The 17,946-nt window shown below is 42.4% G+C and overlaps 1 protein-coding gene across 4 annotated transcripts in view; it reads right to left on the reverse strand.

The window, feature by feature from the left end:
- Positions 1 to 5,584: 5,584 nt before the first annotated feature.
- The window catches only part of RSPH10B (radial spoke head 10 homolog B), a 64,624-nt gene continuing 52,262 nt past the window's right edge, over positions 5,585 to 17,946 (reverse strand). For all 4 annotated transcript variants that reach the window (XM_089682756.1, XM_089682755.1, XM_089682753.1 and 1 more), the window contains exons 17-19: positions 16,380 to 16,473; positions 6,527 to 6,707; positions 5,585 to 6,424 (exon numbers count right to left, since the gene is read on the reverse strand). In XM_089682756.1, the coding sequence (XP_089538882.1) occupies positions 6,205 to 6,424; positions 6,527 to 6,707; positions 16,380 to 16,473 (495 nt within the window). In that variant the 3' untranslated portion in view covers positions 5,585 to 6,204. The remainder of the gene's footprint in view (positions 6,425 to 6,526; positions 6,708 to 16,379; positions 16,474 to 17,946) is intronic.

Here is a 17,946-nt window from a genome sequence, read left to right on the forward strand (position 1 = left end):
GGAGGAGACCATGGTATTTCAACTACACAGCTTTAACTGTATGGAATGAATCTGGCCCTATGGATCTGAAAGGAGAAGGGTTAATGAGAGGGCAGCCTGTTTATATCTCACAAGCATGAGCTTGTGGCCCATTTTGGCCTCCAGTCAATTTCCTTCCTTTCATATCTCTGCACTCTCCCTAGAATATTTTTACAGGTAGTGCCTCCTGGAACTTGAAATTATCTAAAACTGTCATCAGTTACCCTCCTGAGCAATCAGAGTTCATCTGAGAAATGCTATGCCAGCTACAGATCCCTACTCAACCACCTAATTAGTCAGCAGCATATGTAACTTTCAGCTATCTACTTTTGGCTATATCAATACATGTGATTCTTTGGAATATAGAATTTAATATATAGGATAATAGGAGGTGCTGGATGGGATATAGATAATTGAGGTAATATAACAATTGTACTGTACTAGAAAGCACAATAATATATATGCAAAAAGAAACACAAAAGAAAAAATTACATAATAGACAAGCGCTATAATAAAGCCCAGAAAAGACAACAATTTGCTGAAAAAGGTCCAGATAAGCCACTATAAATGATGTACTAAAAATCCAAAGCCTGTGACCGTGCTCTGTGCCAATCAGAAATATATTAGCAATAGTGCAATATATGCTATTTATTAAAAAAAATCATATATGTTGCGCTCTATAATATAATTCTAAATTCCTAAACCTTATCCCCTGAGGAAGCCACGTGACCCTGTGGCGTAACGCGTAGGGGAGGGGCTCTGACGTCACAACGCCATTACGAGATACGGCGAGTATAGACAGTGGACCTGGTATTACACACTGCTATTTTATCGATTGTTACATGTGAGTGCGCATTATATAAAATAAAGATACATTGTTTATAAAGGATAAGGCACTATTATTGTTTCCTCTTGCATGATACGGCATTATACCGAGAGGTGGAGTCAGCTAGTAAATCCGCACAGTAAGAGGGATATCTGTTCCCCTATCCACCCATTAAGGCAGAGTGGTTTTGGAGAGGAGAGAGGGAGATCCCTAGTGGGAGGAAGCTGGCACTACAATACATCCATCTACAGGAGGATTATATCTGTTCTATATGGAAAATACCACCTAGTCCTAAAAGGACAAAAAGCGTTATTAGCCATACTAACAGTTTGGCTAACACAGGAGGTGAGCGGACACCCATTATTTGACACAGAGAGTGGATCACGGCACAGTGTTGCACATTGCCAATATTGAAAGCACAGAGTGGACTATTATGTTTTGATATGCACTTTCACACAGCTCTGCACTGTTTGAAGCACTTTTTCAGCACGTTTTATTTATTGTGTTTTGAATTAATTTTGTATTTCACATGTTGAATAATACATGGTGACAAGGTTTAGGAATTTAGAATTATATTATAGAGCGCAACATATGTGATTATTTTTACAATTTTTATGCACTTATACGGCAAGACCACGTGATTGTTGGAGAGACAGTTGTTCTGTTCAGAGTCACCAGTGGATGCAAAGCAGACCCGAGTCGGTAAGATCTTGCACGCACCTCATTTCAGTGTTGGCGCCTATAGACTGAGTCCAGGCCTATAGTTAGTTAGGGTCTCTGTTTGTGTTAGGCCACAAGTGTTGTTACTGATTATTGGAAGGACTCCACAACTTAAAGTGACATTTCACATTGGAGAGCTGATAAAATCCTACAAACTCAAGCCAGACTGGCATTTTTCTGAGAAGGAATACTCAGGCACGTGCTACAGGACAAGTTATGGGAGGGGGATCACTGTAAATTTGTGTAAGATTGTAAGCTGTTGTGCTGCACCGCAGGCTAGACTATACCATACACCCATACACTGATTCCTGCTCTTTTAGGATTATAACAGGTAAGGTGTGGCAGCTTAGTTGTGCCCGCCAGTAGGTAAATTACTTCACTTTCTACCTTCATCCATCAGAAGGTGCCGTGCTGTGCAGCACAAGGGTCTCAGCCTTTGGGCTGGGTGTATGTAAATTTATTGTATGTTCCAGCATTTGTGGTTGTGTTTATTTGCCACATCTAAGTAAAATTCTGTTGTGGTAAAAGCTGGTGTTGGGGTTGCTTTCCTCGTTCGTGACTTCACTGTATCCTGGGGAGCCCACCCCGGTACACAACTTACAGCCCAACACTTTTGGTTCTATGCACAGCTTCAACCCCTCACATTGAGCTACATACATTTTATGATTACATAAAGAGAAGGGAGAAGAGCATCTCGTAGTGCAGTAATTGCTTATTAATAAAGTGTTACTAAACCCATATCAGTAAAATCTGTCTACATATGCAGTAACCCTAGGTTCACAGCAATTTATTTTACGCTGCATTTGGCAGAAACTCACTACAGTCCATTCAACATGATTTCCTATGGGACACATTCACATCTCTGCCCTTTCACCTGGTGCATTTTTTGGAAAGGATCAGGGACTTTTTTAAATGAAAAAGGTTGCGATTTTGGTTCTCTAGACATCAATGGAAACGCTACACAAAAGCATGCAGTGCGTTTTTGCCGTATTTTTGACACGCTTTTTGATGCGTTTTGCAGTTAACTTTAAAGTTAAAAAAAAACACAAAACGCGTCAAAAATGCATGTGCAAAAACGCACCACAAAACTCACTGCAGAAACAGATCAAACGCAAACTGCATAGGTGTGAACCTAGCCTAAAGCACGCTTGTTATACTCGCTGTGAAACCTAAGCGGTTTATCCTCTGCATCGTGTAAAAAGGCTGTTTAATCATGTCTTCTCTGATCCTCCCCTTCTTCTACCATCCCCAAACCATCTGATAGTACAGGGATCTAGGAGTCACTCTGCACATGCTCAATTTAGAGTGTATTGCTAGAGAGTATTTTTTTTTTGTTGGGAGGGTGCATATGATCAGCACAGGGCCAATCACCACTGTCCAAACAGAGGGTCAGGGGTTATGCAGCCTCATAGGACAGTCAGAGCAGAATGAAATCAACTCCTACAAGCTTTAAGCAGTGCTCTGCTAGATACTAATAGAAGTCACAAGACTGCTATATACTGCTGATGAGAAAAGGTATTTAGCAGTTTATATTTACTAAAATAATTGTATTTCCATGTTCTGTGTACTGCAGGAGACCGGATATAGTGAATGCAGAGTCCTGGGTTTAGTAACACTTTAAAAGCCAAAGCACTTACATATGGTAAATGACAGAGAACTCATGTAAACCAGGAAACGCTGTTGCTTACAGCCAGTGTCCTCTCCAGTGAGTGTAGTGGACACCGGATGTCCCACCCAACGCGTTTTGTCATCAGTATGCATCATATGCATACTTAAACTGTGTGTAGTATTTTTTAAAATGATACTAATAAAAATGTTTGTTTTTTTTTTCAACCATGGCTGTAATCTTTGGGTACCTGAAAATCCCAGTATCCTTGTTTTGTTTGAAAAAAGAAGAGGTTCTGGCGCACATAGAACGCTTATCCAAATATATCATATAAATATAAACAAGTTAATAATTAGCCAATTGGCTATAACAGCACTAAAAGGAAGGACTAAAAATCTAAGAGTCCTTGATGTACTTGTGGTTCAAAAAGTGGCAGTCATCCTTGAGAGTGTAGCTGACTCTCTAAGTATTAATATCAGAGAGAGAGAAAGAGGCGCCAGCTAAGTACAGCAGTTAAGAATTAATTTATTCCATAGGATTAGAAACGCTCACAAAAAAACAAGAGTATACAAAGCTCATCTGTGGGTTTATGTAGGGCTGATCCTTTCCGTTCTGCAGTCACTGCCAGTGGTGGACTCCGAGCACCATGGAGATGGTGTAGGTGAATCCAATGGTGTGTAGACAAGGAAGAAGTCATGCTGACCAGCTTAGAGCGCACTGGCAGAAGTGACGTCACTGGAAGTCAACCACAGAGAGATACAGGCTACACGCTCTGAGCCTCTAGCGCCTTCTACAGTCCTGTGTAGCCTGTATCTCTCTGTGGTAGCCTTCCAGTCCTCCAATTCTTCCAGTGATGTAACTTCCACCAGTGCTTTCCACGCTGGCCAGCATGGCTTCTTCCTGGTCTACACACCATTGGACTCACCTGCACCATCTCCATGGCGCTCTGAGAGCTTGGTATTCTCCTGTTTTTTGTGAGTGTTTTTAATCCTATGGAATAAATTAATTCTTAACTGCTGCACTTAGCTGGCGCCTCTTTCGCTCTCTCTCCTTACTTTTTTGTTTAGTTGCTAAGATTGTAGAATCGTTTGGGATGTAATACCCTCATATACCTAGCCTAATTCCTTAGACCAGACTCTCAACCTTTTCAACACAGAGGAACCATAGCAATAATTTTCCAATCTCTGGGAACTCCTGCTAATTATTACTATATCTACATCTCATGATACATTAGTGTGATGGTAAGTGGGAAGAGTGCTTCTCATATTTGTGGTAATTGGGAACAGTCTCCCACTTAGAGATAGCTGAAAAGATCATTGATGTCAGTGGGAACTTATCTTAGAGACAGAAAATGTCCATTGCTCAAGTAACCCCTAGCAACCTCTGGAGGAACCCTAGTTGAGAAACACTATATAGACTGTGATTTTTTTTTTTATTGGATAAAAATGACGATATGACAAAATACCTTGCCTGGATGAAAAATAACAACTGGCTTCACATCGGTGCAGAGCAGCTTGTATGCTGCTAGGATCACCACACACACTTCTAGTTATCCTCGCCTTTATGCCCTACTTTGATCTCCATTCATCCCTTCCTGGCATCACAAATGGAACACTTCTGTATTGGCTGATGAGGTAGTCTTGCTTCACTGAATGCTGGTAGGGAGGTACAGAGCTCAGAGTTATTGGAAATGTAACCTAGATGTTTAATCCTAGGTTTAGGGGATACTGAGTACATACTGACAACTGCAAAACTCTGAAGGTTTGGAGTGAGATACTTTGGGGTGTCTGCTGTGAAGGGCTGCAGTTAATTAATGTAAGATTTTGAACAGGGTTACCAAAAATTTGGAACTGTATATGGGAGCATATAGTATGACTGGAGATATTGGATCCCACCTACATTATTCTGAGGTTTTAATAGGCAAAATAATGTTAAAAGAAGAGTGGGTGGAACCACATGTCCTCAAGGTGATTGTTATCAAATGTATTCTACCAGTTTACCAAGTGGTACACAAGTGTGCACCAGTCCATAAGGTGAAAAGACCCAAGAAGATTTTAATAATTCACAATTCAACCATAAAAAACAGTCAAATTTTATATGTTTGAATCTTCTTGGACTCCTTCACCTAATGGTCTGGCACCCTATTCTGTATGTTTTTGTTCAGAGGCATTCTCTCGCAGTTCTCAAAGCAGTTTGCTTTGGGAACTGCCTCACTAAAACAGTGAATCTATCCAACAACTTTCTGCATTTGAATAAACATAGGAATCCCAGTGTTTTTCAAATGTCTCTTCCTTGAGTTTACCAAATGTTGACAAGTTTACAGTGTGTTCATCAATCCAAAAGTAACCTGATAGGATAGAAAGGTGAAGGCAGTCATTACAAATTTATTTTTGAAAGTGCATGCTTCAGGCCTGTCTTCTTTATGCTTCCTTTATTAATGAGTCACTAACACAAAACAAGCATATGCATATGGAGACATATAAATGCTGTGTAGCTGTCACCTCTAAGAATCAATTACACTCCAAATTTGTTTCTTTCATTTAAACAAAGATTAAAGTCCTGTGACATTGGGCTTTGAGTTTACATCAATGGGAACGCTTGCATTTGACATGAATTTGAGGTCATTCAGAATTCATTGACAGGTGCATCTGACCTTCAGTTGATCTCCAGCTTACCTGCATTTGTCCTACTTGAAGCTGCTTTACATTTGCATGTATACTAAGAAAAACAATTCAGCTGTGACCAAAGCACACCAGACTGGCTACTAGAGACAAGAGCACCTGTATTGCCATATGCAGTTTCCAAAAATCACCTCCTCTAGGAAAGCGTTGCCAATTCTTGAAAAAATGCTAGACTCAATGTGGAACAATAGAGGCATAGAAAAGAGTCTAATACTCCTCTCAATGCGTAATTTACCCTATGTCACTCAATCACTTTACCACATACAAAGATGCTCGTAGTCTTTCATATAATTATCATATAAGATTTATATTAATTTCTTAAACAGGAATACAAATATTGCCATAAAACAATCTTATTTTTTCTTCTTTTTGCCTGCTGCAGCAGTCTTTTTTGTGCTTGCAGTAGATGGCGGGATGGGAGGCTCATCTTTAGGTGTGATTAGATCTTGTCCACTTTTGTTTTCATCCGTCTGGTCTTTGGATATCTGCATATCTTCCATTGAAGTGCTAGCTCTTTCTATCTCCATTTGCTCAATCTTTTTGGCTTCCTCTTCTGCCTTCAGTGCTTTAAGTCTAAATAAAGAACACATTCAGCAAAATGATATTTCTTAGCTTTTGTACTATTTAGCAAAATTCAGGGAATCCAATACATTCCTTTTAGATTTATGATGTTACCTAGCTTCTTCTTCTTCCCGGATCTGCTGCAGTCGTGCCTGTTCTGCTTGTCTCATTTTGTTTTTTGGAATTTCAGCCTTGAGTAGTTCTACATGTTCATAGGCTGGGAAGAATACTTTAGGGAAAAATATGTTGATCTGGTGGAACCACTTATCAGTTACCCCTCTCATCTGCAGTTTTTCTGCAAAAATAATGAATGTTAGCAGAGCAGTTAATTTCTGATATGTCAGTTAATTAAATGTCATTCATCAATCATTTTACCACATACAATGATGCTTGAAGTCTTTCATATAACTAACATATAAGCACAATATGATGATACTTGAACAAAAATTAGCTGCATGGTCTAGTTGCCAAAAAGAAGCCTTTACTGCCCAATGCCACAAAAAGACTGGTTACAATATGCCCAACACCATGACACACCTCACTGGGCTTTTTTGTGCTATTGGTGCAGTAAATGCTTTTTTTTTGGCAACTCGGCCATGCAGCTCATTTTTGTATCAATGCATTGTGCTCCTTCAAAACAACCACACCGTCTTTTTCCAGAGCAGCCTGTATTTCTCTTGGCGTTACCTGTGAGTTTTTCTTTGTATCCCAAACAATTCTTCTGGCAGTTATGATTGCAATCTTTCTTGTTCTACCTGATCTTGGCTTCTGTATCAAGAGATCCCTGAATTTTCTATTTCGTAAGTGATTTAACAGTACTGACTGGCAGGCTTTAGATATATTTTTATAATCTTTTCCATCTTTATAACGTTCCATTACTTTGTTGCACAGGGCTTTTGACAGTTCTGTTCTGCTTCCCATAGCTCAGTATCTAGCCTACTCCATGCATCCATGTGACAGCTGACAAACTCATTGACTATTTATACCCAGACACTAATTGCAAGTTAAAGAGCCACAGATGTGGGGAATTTAACCCTTAATTGCCATTTTAACCTGGGCGTGTCACACTGTGTGTCTGTACCAAGGCCAAACATTCCAGGGTATGTAAACTTTTGATCCGGGCCATTTGGGCGATTTCTGTTATTATTATGATTGAAAAAGCAGCCAAACAACTATGTGATAATAAATGGGTTCATATGGTCACTATCCTTAAAAAAAAAAAAACGTTTTTTGACATGATCAGTCATATTTTAAATATCAATGCCAATATTTCATAATTTGTGCCAGGGTATGCAAACCTTTGAGAACACCTTTATATTGATCAATTGAAGTTAAAAGCCTGTTCATGATAGATATAAAAAATAGGGAATACTTCTGAAATTGATAGCTGGATGTCATTTCTTACCATACCATATTTGTTACAAAGGTCAAGTCAAGTTTTAAAAGAAACTGTGTAACAGAGTAATATAAATTCAGGGGTCCTAGATTTTCATGACCTGTGGCACTAAGTGCAGCACCTTTCACAAGGATTGTTCTAAATACAAAAAAGGAGGTGTGTGTATTACTGTGCGCCTGGCGGGCTAAATGGAAAAATGCACTTTAGCATGTATTGTATGCGTTCATTTTTTGCTATCTGTAAATTAGTCTGAAGCAACCCTTTCCTCTTCCAATGTTTAATAAAATATAAACTATTCATTGATAGCAGGGGCAGACTGACCATTTGGAAACTCGGGCACTGCCCGAGGGCCCGGGGTCAGTAGGGGGCCCCATGAGATGCCCCTGGTACCTTTTTCATAGGCTTTTTTGAGTTTGGGCAAGGACACAGGGGCCCCATGATCCCCTATTGCCCGGGGGCCCCATGAGTTGTCAGTCCGCGCCTGATTGATAGACAACTTTTCGTGTATAGACAACTCACTTTTACATGGTAAGAGAATAAAAACTGACATCTGTCCCCTCCAGAGACTGGCACCCTCATCTTGTCCTTAACAAGGCATAGAAGCAAAATGGTGAAGCCAGTTGTGATACACAAGATACACTTTAAAAAGGATCTGAACTCTGGAAGTTGTGCAAAAAAAGGCAAAGCATGAGTCACCAGTATTGTCTGTGGCAGGGGCGGACTGACAACTCATGGGGCTCCCGGGCAATAGGGGATCATGGGGCCCCTGTGTCCTTGCCCAAGCTCAAAAAAGCCTATGAAAAAAGTACCAGGGGCATCTCATGGGGCCCCCTACTGACCTCGGGCAGTGCCCGAGTTTCCAAATGGTCAGTCCGCCCCTGGTCTGTGGTGTCCCTGCAGCTGATCTTTCACCATTACTGACTTGATATGCCTTGCTCTGCATTGTGTTTGTGTGTGGAGGTGGCCATCTTGGTAGAGGCAGGTATTTTGCTTCCCCATGTCAAGGTCTCCAGCAAGTGAGCAGTACAGTGGTTACATCACCAAATCTAACTACAAATATCCTGAGACAGGCATCCAGAGGCAAGTGTACAATCCAAACGCACATGTTCCTGTATTAAAAATGGCTGTGTATATCACATGCCTGATGATGGGGGTCCTGCGAGACTCCAAAACGTTGCCTTGCTGTAACTATGTGATCGTTTATTAAAACTTTTGGACCCATATTGGTGATCCTCGGTGTGCCGGTGACATTCTCCCAGGCATCCAGAGGCAGCACTGACTTGGATCTCCCTCTGCGCTGTAGGCACAGGAGTGCCGCACATATCAGGAAGTACGCTTATATTTTTCAGGAAGAATAACATGCAAACAGTACATTTTTCAGGGTACAATAAAAATGTATAAATGTTCCCTAAAATACAGTATAGTAAATCTTCACTATTTGTATTCAGTTTCACTTTAAAGGTGCCTTTGTCCTTGAAGTGGCAGTCATATGCCACGACTCTATATATGTCAGTGAGGCAGGTGAAGAGCTTAGAGATGGAGATCAGGAAAAAAAGTGAAAATATGTATATTAGCAAAAGTTCTGTGTAGCCTACATAGGTTGCATGTTTCTGGGGAAAGAAGCAATGTGTTTGAAACAGCTGATCTTGAATAGACTAGTAAGTTTTCATGCTTGGGGAATGGAAATATTACTTTTCAAGTGGGTTAAATTGCTTGCATTTCAAGTAATCTATCATCTGCTGCATGAAAAATGTTATTTTATTCATTGGCATAACTACTATTTCTGCTATACATCCAAATGTGGAATTATAGTGCCATCTTGTGTTTACAATGATATTGCAAGCACAGTTCAGATCTTTGTAGCAAATCTGTATTAACCACTTCAAGTCCGGACACTTTCACCCCCTTCCTGTCTAGGCCAATTTTCAGCTTTCAGTGCTATCACACTCTGAAAGACAAATGCAACACTGTACCCATATTCATTTTTTAGCATTTATTTTGGTGGTTTTTATTCACTACTGGGATTTAAATTTTTTTTGCTATATAAATGAAAAAGTCCAAGAATTTAGAAAAAAAATAGTTTTTCTTTTAAATTTTGGAAATAAATAATCTTTCTTCATAACTTTTGGCCAAAATTTAGTCGGTTATCTTTTTAGTAAAAACAAAAATAACCCAATTAGTTTATAACCAAAAATTATAATTTCTCAATTTTTTTTTTTTAATTTTTTATATTTGTTTTTTTTTTTAGCATACCTCATACAGAGGTCCCGTACAGCTCCCAGGGAGCGCACACAGCCTGTAAATGCAGGCGTCATTTATGAATGGCAACCCGCTCCTGCACTGCTCCCGTTAGGCTGTTTATATATTCGGATAAGCCTTCTCTGTGCACCAGAACCTCTTCTTTTTTCAAACAAAAAAAAACAAGGATACTGGGATTTTCAGGTACCCAAAGATTACAGCCATGGTTGAAAAAAAACCCCAAACATTTGTATTAGTAGCATATGATGCATATTGATGACAATATGTGTTGGGAGGGACTTCCGGTGATGTCACATACACTCATTGGAGAGGACACTGGCTGTAAGCAATGGAATTTCCTGGTTTACATGAGTTCTCTGTCATTTACCATATGTACAGTCAGGTCCATAAATATTGGGACATCGACACAATTCTAACAATTTTGGCTCTATACACCACCACAATGGATTTGAAATGAAACGAACAAGATGTGCTTTTACTGTAGACTGTCAGCTTTAATTTGAGGGTATTTACATCCAAATCAGGTGAACGGTGTAGGAATTACAACACTTTGCATATGTGCCTCCCACTTGTTAAGGGACCAAAAGTAATGGGACAATTGGCTTCTCAGCTGTTCCATGGCCAGGTGTGTGTTATTCGCTCATTATCCCAATTATAATGAGCAGATAAAAGGTCCAGAGTTCATTTCAAGTGTGCTATTTGCATTTGGAATCTGTTGCTGTCAACTCTCAAGATGAGATCCAAAGAGCTGTCACTATCAGTGAAGCCATCATTAGGCTGAAAAAACAAAACAAACCCATCAGAGAGATAGCAAAAACATTAGGCATGGCCAAAACAACTGTTTGGAACATTCTTAAAAAGAAGGAACGCACCGGTGAGCTCAGCAACACCAAAAGACCCGGAAGACCATGGAAAACAACTGTGGTGGATGACCGAAGAATTCTTTCCCTGGTGAAGAAAACACCCTTCACAACAGTTGGCCAGATCAAGAACACTCTCCAGGAGGTAGGTGTATGTGTGTCAAAGTCAACAATCAAGAGAAGACTTCACCAGAGTGAATACAGAGGGTTCACCACAAGATGTAAACCATTGGTGAGCCTCAAAAACAGGAAGGCTAGATTATAGTTTGCCAAACGACATCTAAAAAAGCCTTCACAGTTCTGGAACAACATCCTATGGACAGAAGAGACCAAGATCAACTTGTACCAGAGTGATGGGAAGAGAAGAGTATGGAGAAGGAAAGGAACTGCTCATGATCCTATGCATACCACCGCATCAGTGAAGCATGGTGGTGGTAGTGTCATGGCGTGGGCATGTATGGCTGCCAATGGAACTGGTTCTCTTGTATTTATTGATGATGTGACTGCTGACAAAAGCAGCAGGACGAATTCTGAAGTGTTTCGGGCAATATTATCTGCTCATATTCAGCCAAATGCTTCAGAACTCATTGGACACCGCTTCACAGTGCAGATGGACAATGACCCAAAGCATACTGCAAAAGCAACCAAAGAGTTTTTTAAGGGAAAGAAGTGGAATGTTATGCAATGGCCAAGTCAATCACCTGACCTGAATCCGATGGACATGCATTTCACTTGCTGAAGACAAAACTGAAGGGAAAATGCCCCAAGAACAAGCAGGAAGTGAAGACAGTTGCAGTAGAGGCCTGGCAGAGCATCACCAGGGATGAAACCCAGCGTCTGGTGATGTCTATGCGTTCCAGACTTCAGGCTGTAATTGACTGCAAAGGATTTGCAACCAAGTATTAAAAAGTGAAAGTTTGATTTATGATTATTATTCTGTCCCAGTACTTTTGGTCCCTTAACAAGTGGGAGGCACATATGCAAACTGTTGTAATTCCTACACCGTTCACCTGATTTGGATGTAAATACCCTCAAATTAAAGCTGACAGTCTGCAGTTAAAGCACATCTTGTTCATTTCATTTCAAATCCATTGTGGTGGTGTATACAGCCAAAAATGTTAGAATAGTGTCGATGTCCCAATATTTATGGACCTGACTGTAAGTATTTTGGCTTTTAAAGTGTTACTAAACCCAGGACTCTGCATTCACTATATCTGGTCTCCCACAGTACACAGAACATGGAAATGCAATTATTTTAGTAAATATAAACTGCTAAATACCCTTTCTCATCAGCAGTTAGAGCAGTCTTGTGACTTCAGCAGAGCACTGGTTACAGCTTGTAGGAGGAGTTTTCTTTCTGCTCTAGGAGGATGTGAAAACCCCAACCCTCTGTCTGGACAGTGCTGATTGGCCCTGTGCTGATCACATGCACCCTCCCAAGAAAAAAAAAAAAACCTTTCTAGCAATACGCACCAAACCGAGCGTGTGCATGTGACTACGGATTCAGTCTGTATAAGGTAGTCATTTCAACAAGAGGAGGGGCAGAGAAGTCAGGATCAAACAGCCTTTTTACACAATGCAGAGGATTAACCTCTTAGGTTCCACAGTGAGTATAACAAGCATGCTTTACTGCATATACAGACTGATTTTACTGTTGTGGGTTTAGTAACACTTTAAGCATAAAGTAATCAAAATATGCTGTACAGTAGGTACCATAAAGTTCTGCCACTTGAGCTCTCAAATCAATACAAATACCAATTTTCTTAGGTTCCATTCACACTTCTCATAGCAGGAACACATGTTTCTTGCGTTTTTTGCGTGCTTTTTGTGTGTTTCCACACGTCATGCATAGGGCAGCTCATTCACTTTATTGGGCTGCCTTATGTGCAACAAATGCAGCAAAGAAGCTCCAGAACCTTTATGAAGTAGAGCAAGGCATATTTTTTTAGTGAGCATTTTTAGCGAGTTTGCTGCATAACAAATGTGTGCCAAAACGTGTGTCTGCTAACTGCATTTGGAATGCCATTAACAATAGCATCACAAGTACAATGCAAATTTGCATCACCGCATGTTTAGGAAATGCAATACGGCCTTAAAGTTAGAAATTGCATGGATCTAGGGATCCCCCCACCCCACCTGACCGTGTTAAGGTCTGCTGACTGGCCACTCCTGCACTAAACATATTATGGGAGCCAAGAGCAGTGCACACAAGCACCCCATACTCAGAAACGCATGTTTTTTTCTGGTGCAAAGGCAATGGCGGATCAGGGCAGGGTGCAGGTAGAAGTAGGCACAGTATGCAGGAAAACTTTTAATAGTACTTTTTTACTCAGAAGAGCGTACAAAAGACAAACAATTTGTCACCTGAACTTAAAGTGACTCTAAAGGCTCAAGGTTTTTTTTACCTTCATGCACTGTATGCATGAAGGTAAAAAACCTTCTGTTTGTAGAAGCCCTCCTCCCCCAAACCCTTACTTGGGCGCCATCCCAATCCAGTGATGTCCACAAGAGCCTCGGTTCTCTGGGGACTCTCACTCCTGATTGTCAATCATAGCCAGTGAGCCAATCAGAAGAGGGAAGGGGAAGGGCCAAACTCTGTCTCTGTGAATGAATGGACATGCAGAGCTGCAGCTCGGGAGCGTGCCTGCTGGGTTGTCACATACTAAACTGTTTGCTATGGGGGCACCCAACAGAGGGGAGGGGCTAGGAGTGGTGGCAGGGGACCCGAGAAGAGGAGGATCAGGGCTGCTCTGTGCAAAACCACTGCACAGAGCAGGTAAGTATAGACATGTTTGTTATTTTTAAGAAAAAAACAAGACTTTAGTATCACTTTAACAGCAGAACCTAGATTTCAAATGCATACAGACTCAAGAGCGCTGATACCCAGCAAATACTGACCTGAGCTTGCAAACCTGTATTCTGGTTTGCTTCCCTCCCTCCTCCTGTGATAAAAGTCCCACTAACCAACAATGAGGTGTCAGGCCAGAGCTCAACCCCAGGTGGTTGTATGCGGCATCAACTGGGACTGATTAGAGGAGGGGCAGTAGGGAGAAACACGCCCCGAAAGGCAATGCCTGAGTGCTTGATGGATCATTTTGCCCCTGGTGCATTTTATCTTTGGATGTTTTCCTATTCCATCACGGAGGGGAGAGAGAGAGGGGGGAGAAAGAGGAACAGAGAGTGAGAAGAAGAGTGGAGAGAGAGAGAAAAAACAAAAGAGTGAGAGGGAAAGAGAGAGGGGGGAGAGAGTGAGAGAGAAATGGAGAAGGGGGGGAGAGTGAGAGAGAAAGGGAGAAGGAAGAGAGAGTAAGAGAGAAATGGAGAGGGGGAGAGAGTGAGAGAAAGGGAGAGGGGGGTTAGTGATAGAAAAAGGGAGAGGGGGGGGAGTGAGAGAGAGAGTGAGAGAGAAAGGGGGAGAGAGTGAGAGAGAAATGGAGAGGGGGGAGGGAGCGAGAGAGAAAGGGAGAAGGGGGAGAGAGTGAGAGAGAAATGGAGAGGGGGGGGAGTGAGAGAGAAAGGGAGAGGGGGGGGAGTGAGAGAGAAAGGGGGAAGGGGGAGAGAGTGGGAAATGGAGAGGGGGGAGCGAGGGAGAAGGGGGAGAGAGCGAGAGAGAAATGGGGAGGGGGGATAGTGAGAGAAAAATGGAGAGGAGGGAGAGAGTGAGAGAGAAAGGGAGAGAGTGAGAGAGAAAGGGAGAGGGGGTATAGTGAGAGAGAAAGGGAGAGGGGGGAGAGAAGGAGGGAGAGGGGGGAGAGAAGGAGAGAGAAAGGGGGAGAGAAGGAGAGAGAAAGGGGGAGGGGGAGAGAAGGAGAGAGAAAGGGGGAGGGGGAGAGAAGGAGAGAGAAAGGGGGAGGGGGGAGAGAAGGAGAGAGAAAGGGGGAGGGGGGAGAGAAGGAGAGAGAAAGGGGGAGGGGGGAGAGAAGGAGAGAGAAAGGGGGAGGGGGGAGAGAAGGAGAGAGAAAGGGGGAGGGGGGAGAGAAGGAGAGAGAAAGGGGGAGGGGGGAGAGAAGGAGAGAGAGGGGGGAGAGAAGGAGAGAGAAAGGGAGAGAGGGAGGGAGAGAGGGAGAGGGGGGGAGAGTGAAAGGGAGAGGGGGGGAGAGTGAAAGGGAGAGGGGGGGAGAGTGAAAGGGAGAGGGGGGGAGAGTGAAAGGGAGAGGGGGGGAGAGTGAAAGGGAGAGGGGGGAGAGAGTGAAAGGGAGAGGGGGGAGAGAAAGGGAGAGGGGGGAGAGAGAGAAAGGGAGGGATAGTGAGAGAGAAAGGGAGAGGGGGAAGAGAGAAAGGGAGAGGGGGGGAGAGATAGAGAAAGAGAGTACAGGGAGATAAGAGAAGAGAGAGGTGAGCCCTTGCAGTAAATACCTTAGCCCTGAGCACATTTTTCAGATTACCTCCTAAATCTCTTAGATTCTAAGCTCTTAACGAGCAGGGCCCTCTGTTTCCTCTTGTACCAAATTGTATTGTAACTGTATTGTCTCCCGTTATATTGTAAAGCACTGTGCAAACTGTTGGCGCTATATAAATCCTGTATTATAATAATAATAAATCATTAGCTCTGCTCCTCCCCCTCCCCCAGGCAGCTTGGTTCTTTCTCCAGCTCAGCTTTGTTATTCTGTCCCCAATAAAAGGTGACAGGCTTGGGAAGGGGGCTGAAACAGCAGCGCCCATTGGCTCAGTAGGCAGCAGGAGGCAGACCAGCTGTAGCTGGACAGTTAACTCTTCAGTTTTTCACTCCTTGTCCTGCTGACTGCTCGACAGCCGTTCCTACAGTTTGAAGGTGCCAAATCCTTCCTGCAGCAATGCTGCCTCTACAGTTAGTGGCAGGGAATGAGGTGGCTCTGACTCCCTGGGTACAGAGTTTGACGGCACATTGGGCCTCCCTGCCCTTGGGGCCCGTGTGCACTACACACCCTGCGCACATGGATGATACTCCACTGGGGCAGCCCTAATAGTTTTTATATGCAGACCAGCTTCTTTTTGTAGTACTATGCACCAATTGTGCAATAATTTTGTTTTCTCTCAATACATGTCAATTAGTCTTAAATGTTGCTCTACTGCTAATCTAATATCTTAGCAACTGTTCAGCAGGCATGCTGTCTAGCCTGTCTAATATGTTATAAGCCACTAAAGAAAGACTAAAATTGGTCAAAAATGAATTGTGTAGCTTCGCATTTTATTTTTTTGAAAAGAAAAACACGTTATGCTTACCTGCTCTGTGCAATGGTTTTGCACAAAGCAGCCTTAATCCTCCTTTTCTCAGGTCCCCCACCAGTGCTGTTCACTGCTCCTCCTTGCTGAGTGACCCCAAAGCAAGCAGCTTGCTATGGGGGCACTACTGCAGATATGCTAGTATTATTTTCATTATCCTGATCCACACAAGCAAATTATTTTCCTTTGATCCCACATTATAAAATTAGGACCTCTCTCTCTCTTTACATTTACAAATGCCAATACTCACTTGTGGACTGGAAAGGAAGAGGTGGGCTCCGTTTCTCATTTGTTTTTAAGGCATTGATCAGATCCTGCTCTAGCATCACATAATCAGTCTTATTCTGTAATTTAGACATAAAGGAGAATTAGGATTGTAATACATTCTTGTGAAGGCATAAACATGTGTGAAAACACATATTACTATAGTCCTTATTTATACTAGTGGTAGAAATACAATAATAAAGTTTGTATTACAGCTCTATAGTTCTTTTACAGCTTTTTTTAATGTCTGCCTAATGCGATCATCTTATCAGAGAATATGAATAGCTTATACACTGCTCAAAAAAATTAAAGGAACACTTTGAAAACACATCAGATCTCAATGGGGAAAAATATCATGCTGGTTATCTATACTGATATGGACTGGGTAATGTGTTAGGGACGTAAGGATGCCCCATCGTTTGATGGAAATTAAAATTTTCAAGCTACAGAGGACTGAATTCAAAATCACCCTGAAAATCAAAGTAAAACAAAAGATGCAACAGGCTAGTCCATTTTGCTGAAATATCATTGCAGCAACTCAAAATGGTACTCAGTAGTTTGTATGGCCCCCACGTGCTTGTATGCATGCCTTATAACGTCAGGACATACTCCTAATGAGATGACGGATGGTGTCCTGGGGTTTTTCCTCCCAGATCTGGACCAGGGCATCACTGAGCTCCTGGACAGGCTGAGGTGCAACCTGGCGGCATCGGATAGACCGAAACATGATATCCCAGAGGTGTTCTATTGGATTTGGGTCAGGCGAACATGGTTCCATTCAATGGTATCAATTCCTTCATCCTCCAGGAACAGCCTGCATACTCTCGCTACATGAGGCAGGGCATTTTCGTGCACCAGGAGGAACCCAGAACCCACTGCATCAGCAAAGGGTTTGACAATGGATCCAAGGATTTCATCCCAATACCTAATGGCAGTCAGGGTGCCATTGTCTAGCCCGTAAAGGTCTGTGTGTCCCTCCATGGATATGCCTACCCAGACCATCATTGACCCACCAACAAAACAGTAAGGCTGAACAATGTTACAGGTAGCATAACATTCTCCATGGCTTCTCCAAATCCTTTCACGTCTGTCACTTGTGCTCGGGATGAACCTGCTCTCATCTGTGAAAATCACAGGGCGCCAGTGGCGGACCTGCCAATTCTAGTGTTCAATGGCAAATGCCAATCGAGCTCTATGGTGCCGGGCAGTGAGCACAGGGCCCACTAGAGGATATCAGGCCCTCAGGCCACCCTCATGAAGTCTGTTTCTGATTGTTTGGTGAGAGACCTTGTAGGGCTCTGGCAGTGCTCATCCTGTTCCTCCTTGCACAAAGGAGCAGATATCGGTCCTGCAGATAGGTTAAGAACCTTCTACGGCCCTGTCCAGCTCTCCTAGAGTAACTGCCTATCTCCTGGAATTTTCTTCAAGCTCTTGAAACTGTGCTGGGAGACACAGCAAACCTTGTGGCAACGGCACATATTGATGTGCCATCCTGGAGGAGTTGGACTGCCTGTGCAACCTCTGTAGGGTCCTGGTATCATGCTAAAAGTAGT

This window comes from Staurois parvus, unplaced genomic scaffold, assembly GCF_062004578.1.
Source record: "Staurois parvus isolate SC_StPar_1 unplaced genomic scaffold, SC_StPar_1.0 ptg000297l, whole genome shotgun sequence".
NCBI lineage: Eukaryota > Metazoa > Chordata > Amphibia > Anura > Ranidae > Staurois > Staurois parvus.